Raw genomic sequence first — 9,709 nt, forward strand, 5'->3', positions numbered from 1 at the left:
TCATATTCTTAACTGGAGCTCAACCTTTGTCGTAAAAAATAGAACCTCCAAAGAGTTTTAGAGCGGATTCAAACCATCAACGACTTATTTCAAGGTATTTTAATGCATATCTCATGTCAATATTCATGAATGTAAAAGAGAAAAGCTTGTTGACATAAGTAAAAATGTATTTTTCTTGGGGTTAGTGAGGATTCAAAGGCAACAATGTATACAAAGATTGTAGCTATTGAGATTATACTTTAGAGTTAACAGAGTTACATGTAGGAGCAAAAAAAGTTACTATAAAATGGGTATATAAGACAAAATTAAATGAAAATGGTGATATGGAGTAGTACAAAACATACTTGGTGGCAAAATGATATATAAAAGGATATGGTATAAATTACATTGAAGATTTTGTACTTGTGGCACATAAGGAAACTATTTGCATGGTGTTTTTTTTGCTAATAAAGGATGGGGAATTCTTCAACTAGATATGAAGTAGGTTTCCTTACATGGAGAAGTTAATGGATAATCTTTCATTGATGAACCACCTAATTATCAAAGAAAAGACATTGAATATAAAGTTTATAAACTAACAAAATGTTTTATATGGACTAAAATAGGCACTACGAGCTTGGTATAGTTGTATGGAATTTTACTTTGCTAAAGTAAACTTTCAAATATTGTCCCTATGAGCACACTTTATCATTATAAGCACTCATTACATGTAACTATTTGACATCTTGAACTATCATTATAAGCACTCATTACAAGTAACTATTAACCTTCACCATGAAAATAATACATATCTTCTTAAGCTTGCTTGGAACTTTGCTTATAGCAACAGGCCTTGGTCTTTGCTCTTGAAAGCAAAGGTTCTTAAATCAAAATACGAGTTTCGAATGGTTTATAGATCCTTATCTCTTTGGCCTAGAACTAAGCATTTTTATTCTATTATACTTGATTATACTTCTTAGACTGTTGGTACAAGTTCTTTTATTAATTTTTGGAATGATAAACGGTATGCTACTACTTCTTTAACAGATATTGTAGGATTATCTTATGGTGCTAGTATTCCATATACAGTCTCTCAGTTTTGGACAGGTGGTGATTAGAATATTCCATTGTCATTACAGAAGATGCCTCATCTTTTTAGTCATATCATGGTTGGGGCGAAACAGGACATTCCTAATTAGATTCTAAATGAGTCTGGTCGTCTCACTCTTAAATCGGCTAGGACTTTTTTCTTGGATGCAGGAGTTCCCTGTGGTTGGGGTAAATTTATCTGGTCTTCATATATTCCGCCTTCCAAAACTCTTGTCCTTTGGAAAGTTTTTCGTGGGCGACTTTCTATGTGTACGCTTTGTGAAAAGCACGAGTAATCTATTCAACATATGGGTTTTGGTCTAATCCCCCCATATTATTGTATTTTCTTTCTTTTTCTTTTTTTTAATAATACTTTTTTCACTACAAGAAAATCTGCAATTATATACAAATATTTACATACGGATAAAAATCTGTATATAAAATAAACGTTTCATACGGATTATTCCGTATGTAAACCAAAGGTCCATTACATACGGAAAAATCCGTATGTAACACAATTAATGTTAAAAGAAAACAACAATAGACGGGATTCGAATCCAAATTCCTTCCATAACCAAAAAAGCATTAACAAATACACCACACAAGTTCTTTTATCATATTAAGATTTTTATTATACTTATTATTATTAATAATAATATAAATATTATTATTATTATTAATATTATTATTAATAATAATATTTATATTATTAATAATAACATTTATATTATTATTAATAATAATATTAATAATATTTATATTAATAATAATAATATTATTAATAATATTTATATTATTATTATTAATAATAATAAGTATAATAAAAATCATAATATGACAAAAAGACCTTTTTTGGTGTAGTGGTTAAAACTTCTCTGGTCACTAAAGGGACATGATTTTGAATTTCATCTACTAGATGTCAAGTAGCGAGTGATGTCTAACGTAAAAGCTTAAACTTCCTTCTTTATTTGGTTTTACATCGTTATCTCCAAAATCAACCCATTTTCACATGAATAAATTTTGCATAGTCTTCCTTTTATGACAATTTCAAATCCTTTCTCCACCAAGTGACTCATACTTTGGAATTGTTAATTGCACAAATCCACTCTTAGCTGTCATATTTTATCTAACATTCTACTCAAAATCAAACTCTTTTAAGTGAACTATATACCAATGATTAAACTTTCAAAGTATTGAAAGAAGTTAATACTAATCGACAAATACAAACGGACTACAAAATATTATGAACTCAACATAATAGAATTGTTGATATATTTTCTCAAAAGAAAGATATAGGCAATTTCTTCGTGTATTCAGTGACTTTTGATCTGCACCCAAAAATAATTTGAATTTTCAAAATTGTCCTTCATTTTGAAATTGAAAATCCATAATTCAAAAATACATTTCCAAAAAAAGGAATTCATAACAAGTTTTTGTGTTCTGAAAATTAAATTCCATAACAAAATTAGAAAACCAAGATCTCATTCCAGCAAAAACAATTATGAAATAAAAAAAATACATTTTGAAAAAAAATTCAAGAAAACAAAATCCAAAAAATTCTGAAAAATAATTCTAGAAATTTGAGTAAAAGAATAGAATTCAAGAAAAGTGTTCTGCAAATTCAAATCCATAAATCTATTATGGAAGACCAATTTTGATATCCACCTCTTATTTAAAAACTAAAAAAGATAATTTTCTTATTTCACACTAAAAACATCATGTGCAAGAATCAATTTCAAATGATTTATTTGGCTATTTTATACTGTGAATGGAATTATTTGTATTTATTATATAAATTAGATTAATTCCATCCGAATGATTCTCCACTGCACATGGTGGATTTGTGGCATCAAAGTCAAAACTCAACCACTCTTCTTCTCTCGCAACCTTTCTCCGATTATCATTTCTGGTAGGCAATTAATTCTGTTTGGTTAGATGCAGCTTTTGTGTATAAGCGTGTTACATTCATGAACATTCACTTGTTGTTTGTGGGTGAACTGTTCGAGAAATTTTCCAGCTGGGAACTTCTGCATTGTTTGGATAAATTTTTCAACTTTTTCAGCTCTCATACGTGTTTCTTTACGGTTTTGAATTTTATTCCACTCTCTGCCAACCCTTCATGGAATATGAATGAGTATACATACATACATACATGGTGTGTTAAAGTTTGAAAACAGAAAATGGAAACTATTATGAAGAAATGGGGCATTGTGAGTGTACCCAAATTTTCCTTGATGATCAAAATCAAGGGCACTCCTATTCTTCTGTTTTGTGGTTATTGTAATAGGCTCCTTTTGTATGTTAATCAATAGTAACATGTTGATAATTTATGGCTAGTTTTAGTTACACAATTCCTCTTTTATTGAATTGTCCTCGTGTAATTCATTACTGAAAGAATCTCATCCTTTTGATCCTGAATTTCTAGAGATAAGACCTTTTCATTTGCCAGTGTCTTCTACTTTAGTAGTTTTGTAAACACTGTCAGGATTAACTACTACCAGTAGTCTAAAATAAAATAAACCCCCATAACGTGTATTGAAGTGGAAAAGAAAAAGTTAAGCTTTTGAGTGTTGATATGCTACAATCTTGCACCACATTACAACTAGAATTAACAAAAGATTATTTCTCTTTCCAAACTTTTACATGATGAAAATAGGGTAGGTTGACAGTGTTTAGGATTTTAGAATAAGATTGAAAGTAAGAATAAATATATTCATAGTTTGACAGTACCACTTTCCAGGAGTTGAATCATCTATGGCAATGGGAGACAAGCACAACCACAAAGATAATAAGGAGCTTCAACCACTCCTTGTGTTTGGTCCTCCAACAATCTTCCCAATTTTTGAAGCTCAAAACTCTCACACCTACCGTTTCCTCAAAGCTTTCTCCTCACAATTCCCTCTCCACCAATTCCTTACTGAGCAAAAGGTTGACCCGTCATCTATTCAAGTCATATTGTGCAACCCTATACAGAAGATCCCAGCAGATGTCATCCGCCTCCTCCCATCACTCCGTATTATTGTCACCAGCAGCGCTGGAACAGACCACATAGACTTGGTTGAGTGCAGCCGTCATAATATTCAGGTTGTCTCTGCTGCTGCAGATCATGCCGGGGATGTTGCTGAAATGGCTGTGGGGTTGTTGCTTGATGTAATGGGCAAAATTTCTGCCGCTGATCGATATGTTCGGAAATGGGGTCCTTCTATGCCCTTGAATCTTTCTTTTGGTTCCAAGGTACTACTTATTCTGCTTGTTCTATCTATGCATGTTCTTTTCATAACATGGTGTATCTATTCTGTGCAAATGTTTCCGATTTCCTATTTCTATTTTAATGATGATTTTCAATAAGTGGAGTAGTGTCAAAATAGTCTCCAACGCAGTTTTTCTATTACACTCTACTCTACTATTAGTAAATATCTATTGGAAAGTACCAAATCTTGAATGGAGATCATTAAATAAAGAGTAAAACCTACACAACTGTGATTGCTAAAATCCAGTCACAACATTTGTCTATTTTAACAATATCAACTCTGACCAAGTGCATGTGTGGAGGGGGGAGTAGGTGTTTTTATGTTTTTAGTACTCTTTAGAATAGAAAAAATAAAACATAAATTTTGCGGGCATGAATGATAACCAGCACTCAGCTTTGTGTTTCAGCTAAAAGGCAAGCGAGTAGGGATTGTTGGATTGGGAAAAATTGGCACAGCAGTTGCTAAAAGACTTGAGGCCTTTGATTGCAGAATTATGTACAATTCAAGAAACCAGAAGCCATTGGTCTCCTACCCCTTTTATTCTAATGTTGTTGAACTTGCTGGTAATAGTGATGTCCTTGTGCTTTGTTGCCCATTAAATGAACAAACAAGGCACATAACCAACAGAGAAGTGATGTTGGCATTGGGGAAAGATGGATTCATTGTCAATGTTGGCCGTGGAGCTCTAATTGATGAAAAGGAATTGGTGCAATGTTTGATGGAAGGGGAGATAGGGGGTGCTGGCTTGGATGTGTTTGAGAACGAGCCTATTGTTCCTAATGAGCTCTTTGCATTGGATAATGTGGTCCTCTCCCCACATGCTTCTTCATTTACTTCAGATGGTTTCACTGAAACATGCAAACTTGCAGCAGAAGCTCTACAAGTTTTCTTTTCAAGTAACTGACCTAATACTCTAGTCTTGCATGACTAAATTTATTTTACATCTAAATTAGTGTTCTTCTCACCATTACTCTTTTGATAATTGCATATAAGTTGAAGCAATTGATGGATGCCATTAATTCAAGCATTTGAGAGACACTGTCGACATGCATACACAATAGTGTAATCTATGACTTTCAAAGTAAGCTCAATTGGTGTGTGAGATACATGTAAGCTCTAGTCCTACTTTTTTTGCTTTGATGAAACTAAGATGTTTCTGCATGCATTCAGTTCATCTAGTGGAAGATGTTATATACATAGTTATAAGATTAACTTGGTGGTAAGGAGAAAATGAAGGAAAAGAAAAGATAGGTGGGAGGTTTGAATCTTCTGCTAACAAAAAACAACATATTAACAGTTAACATTTGCTGATAAAAGAAAAAAAAAAGTGGAAAATGTTATATAACAGTAGAAGGCTTTGGCTGCTAGATCTTGTTGCAAAATGTTCAGATAAAACCTTTGTGTTTCACTCTAACTATTTCCATTATGAAATAAGCTGCATCTATTTTGGTATTTGTATTTATGTTCAAGCTTGACATTTTTTGGGAGCTTCACCCCTTCACAATATTTGTCCTTGATTATGAGAAGCATAAGAACAATGTATTGGCAGTGAAGAAGGATGAATTAATTCCCCTATTAACATGGCTATTATGAAAATTATAGAAGTGAAACAATTGTGACAGAGAATGTTGCTCTTGGTAAGTTCCCTTGGTGGTGAGTGTGTTCAAGTTTTCACATGAAGCACTTTATTCTTGATTATGCAAACTTTTAAGTTGTTACTTGATAACACATTTAAAATATATTTGAATAAATTTCTTTATAAAGCATTTCTAGAAATAGAAAACAAAAAAAAAAAGTGAATTAAATTTCTCTTGTAAATTTAATTTATGCATTTTTTTCTCTGTATTTATGCATTTTAACTTCTGTAAAAGTTTATATGCATAAATTGATTTTAATTTATAGACAAAGTTCATTATTTTATAAATACTTATGAAGAAATTAATCTAAATTAAATATAGGTTTATTTGATAGTTTTATATAAAACATTGACAAAATTAGAATGGTTGAAGGTTATTTTGGAAAGTTGAGTGACTTACATTTTTTTTAAGAGGGCAATTGGAACAATTTCGCTCCACTCCTTAAGGAGTCATTCAGAGCCTTTTAATTTTTCTAATTTTTCTACATAGATTAATACTTGTTTTTTTATTAAGAATGAAATAAAAGGTGCAAGAAATAGGAGAAAACGAAATAGAAATGCTAGAATAAAGGAAAAATAGAACAAAAAAAAGTGAAAAAAAAAATTTACTGGGTTGGAACTTGGATGAGTAGAGATGAAAGTGAAAAGAAAGAAAGCAACTGCAGTTTTTTATACAAATAAAGAAATTATTTATCCAAAAAATATGAAATTTGTGCCCAATCAAAAAAATATCTTCTTATAGAACTTATTTTATTTTAAAAACTTAATACATTAATGTAAAAAAATATTACAACTCCATTCAGTTTCATGAAGAAAATGATTTTGATAGATCTCACTAATAGAAATTTCTTTCCTTTATCTTTTATCAACCCATCCAAACAATATCACTTTTTTTTCTCATTTCTCTAATTTCATCATCCTTAATTCAGCATTTAAGTAAAATATTTATTCCCTGGACTTTACTATTATTCAAAACTTGTATTTCTGAACAATTATTTTTTTAATTGAAATTATTAAGTGATAAGATTTATTATGTATATTATATTATTTGATCATTATTCTCATTGACAAGAATGCAAATTCTAAAGATATGTTTATGAAGTACTGTTAATCATTAGTCATATTACCTAGAGCTTAGAACTGGATATATGAATCAGGATCTGCAAAATGGCTGTTTCTTCCTGCACCTCCATATATTCTTCTCCCACCTCCATACATTTTCATATTTCCAAAAATACCCCTCCGTAATATTTCAGATTACATTATTCGGAAGTCTTTTTTTAAATTCATAATTAATTTCCAGATTACATAATCCGGAAGTCTTTTTTCAGATGCATGATTGGTTTCCAAATTATGTAATCTGGAAGTCTTTTTTAGCTTTAAATGCATGTATGGATTACATAATCTGGAAGTTATTTTATGGGGTGGTACAAAAAGGTTAAAAATGTATTTTTCATGTTGTGTATGGGGTGCCAGAAGAACCTATGGGGGTGCAGGAAGAAACAGTCCTGCAAAATTTGGCCCAAATAAATTACGGGTCTCTAAAGATGAAGCTCAATTAGGAGCGTTGCATTCTGCACCCCCATATTTTAAACCTGCACCGCAAATAATTTTAAATGATAACTTTGTCCTTCTGAAAATAAGTAATGATGTGTGGGTGGTGGTTGGTAGTGGTTGATGTGCTTGAGGTTGCTAGTGATTATTGTGCTTGGTGGCTACTGTTGAGTTGCGAGATGGTTGTTGTAGCCATTTTAGTCTTTCGTTTTTGTTTTAAGTTGAATTTTGTAATGTATAATTCAGTGGACTTCTGGAATTGTAGAATCTGAAATGTGAAATGTTAAAGGTTCAATTTGTGTATTTCGAAACATAAAATATAAAATATGTATTTTGAAACATATTCTATGTTTTGAAATAAATATATTTTGAACTATATTTTGGACATACTTAGTATCATTATTTTGTTATTTTTTTTTCAAAGAAACATATCTTACAATACATAATGTATTAATGCATTTAGATTGTACATTCTGGACGGTATTTATGATTTTATAAGGTATTTTTAAGTCTGGAAATATTAAACATTATGAAAGGTATTTCAAATTTTGAAAATACATACGAAATTGTACAATCTAAAATGTATTAATACATTTCAGACTGTAAATTCTGAAATATATTTTTTGAATCTGGAAATACATATCAGAATGTACAATCTGGAATGTATTTTTTCAGGGACATGTTTGTCATGTCATCCTCTCATGAGGATGCATAATGTAATGCCCCTTAATTAGATAGAAATCATTTTTTGCCATAATCACTTTATAAATTGAGGGTGTTTCTTTTTGCATCCTACAACTTCTATCTACACCTACATAAGGGTGAGTAAAATATCAAATTGCTCTACTTCTGGATTACACAATCTAAAAATATTTCTTTATGAAATTTGAATTTTGAATTGTGCAATCTAAAAGTCACTTCCAAATCTAAAAGTCTATTTTGAATCCAAAAGTCTATTTCAGATGGCATAATTAGAAATCAACATTAACTTCAAAAATTGTGTTTTAAATTGTGTAATCCGAAATCTAATTTTGACTCCATAATGTATAATTTGAAATTTGAAATTTTGTTTAGAATTGTAGAATCTGAAACACATATTTTTGAAGTCAAAATTTGTTTCCATAATATATAATCTGGAAGTCAAAATTAGTTTCCATAATGTATAATTTGGAAGTCAAAATTGTGTTCAAATAACACAATTCGAAAAACTTTTTTTTAATTCAACCCAAAAGTCAATTTTGCCTTCAAAAATGTATGTTCTAGAAGTCAAAATCACATCCAAATTGCACAATTTTAAACATCTTCAAATTACACAATCCAAAATAACATCAATGTAAAAATCCATGTGTTGACAAAAAAAAAATAAAACTCAAACAACTACTAACCTTCATATTTAATGAGTTTCACTTCAACTCAAATAGTGTGTCAATATCTAACTTTTGACACTTCACTTCCACCTCTTCCTCCTTCATTCACTCTCCAAAAATCAACAATGGTATGCCTAGTCCATTACCATATAGTAGAAGAAGGATAACAAGAGTGTTTTGAATTTTATGAAAGTGAATATGAAAATTATGTAAGTGAAAAATAAAACAAAATTTAATACATTTGATCGATATTACATTTATATATTTTTGTCCTATTAACATAAAAAAAATTACAAATTGTATACCCATTGTACAATTCATTTGATTAGTTTCTATTTTTTCCACATGCACACAACAAACATCTTTGTTGGATATTATTATATATAATCAGATATTATGAGATATTATAGATATTGTTAGATATTTCATATTTATGTAATGGGCTTAGTCCATATGTTTCTTTTCCTATATAAACATAACACTATGTGTTCAATATACACAAGGAATTTACCATATTCTTTCTAGTAGTTTCTTCCTGCACCCTTACATTTTCTTCCTGCACCCCCATAATGTTATGCAAAGACTATATTGTCCTTATTATTTTTTAAAAATCCTAAAATGCCCTTAATTCCTAAAAACCCTAAAACTCTCACTTTCCTTTTCTTCTTCCAGTGCAGCCGCAACTCCCAGTCTCCAAACCTCCATTCCGTGCGACGCCATTCTAGAACTCCACTTCTCTTAATGCTTTAGGGTGATCTTGACAACTTGAAGGTAAGTAAAATTTATAATTTTTGGATCTGTACTTCTATTTTTTCTTCGGATTTTCGTTTCCA

At 30.5% G+C, this 9,709-nt stretch overlaps 1 protein-coding gene across 1 annotated transcript; it reads left to right on the forward strand.

Moving 5' to 3' along the window:
- The first annotated feature begins 2,793 nt into the window (after positions 1-2,793).
- LOC137819130 (glyoxylate/hydroxypyruvate reductase HPR3-like) lies at positions 2,794-5,482 on the forward strand. The gene is made up of 4 exons (XM_068622892.1): positions 2,794-2,977; positions 3,809-4,302; positions 4,726-5,215; positions 5,313-5,482. The coding sequence occupies exons 1-4, from the start codon at positions 2,884-2,886 to the stop codon at positions 5,336-5,338; spliced, it is 1,104 nt and encodes a 367-aa protein (XP_068478993.1). The 5' UTR covers positions 2,794-2,883; the 3' UTR covers positions 5,339-5,482.
- Positions 5,483-9,709: the final 4,227 nt, after the last annotated feature.

The sequence above is a fragment of the Phaseolus vulgaris genome, chromosome 10, assembly GCF_000499845.2.
Source record: "Phaseolus vulgaris cultivar G19833 chromosome 10, P. vulgaris v2.0, whole genome shotgun sequence".
Taxonomy (NCBI): domain Eukaryota; kingdom Viridiplantae; phylum Streptophyta; class Magnoliopsida; order Fabales; family Fabaceae; genus Phaseolus; species Phaseolus vulgaris.

Coding starts and splice junctions, on each gene's coding strand:
- LOC137819130 (XM_068622892.1), top strand. CDS start 2,884: ATGATTCTCCACTGCACATGGTGGATTTGTGGCATCAAAGTCAAAACT. Junction 4,303..4,725: donor ATCTTTCTTTTGGTTCCAAG/GTACTACTTATT, acceptor TTTGTGTTTCAG/CTAAAAGGCAAGCGAGTAGG. Junction 5,216..5,312: donor TCTACAAGTTTTCTTTTCAA/GTAACTGACCTA, acceptor ATTGCATATAAG/TTGAAGCAATTGATGGATGC.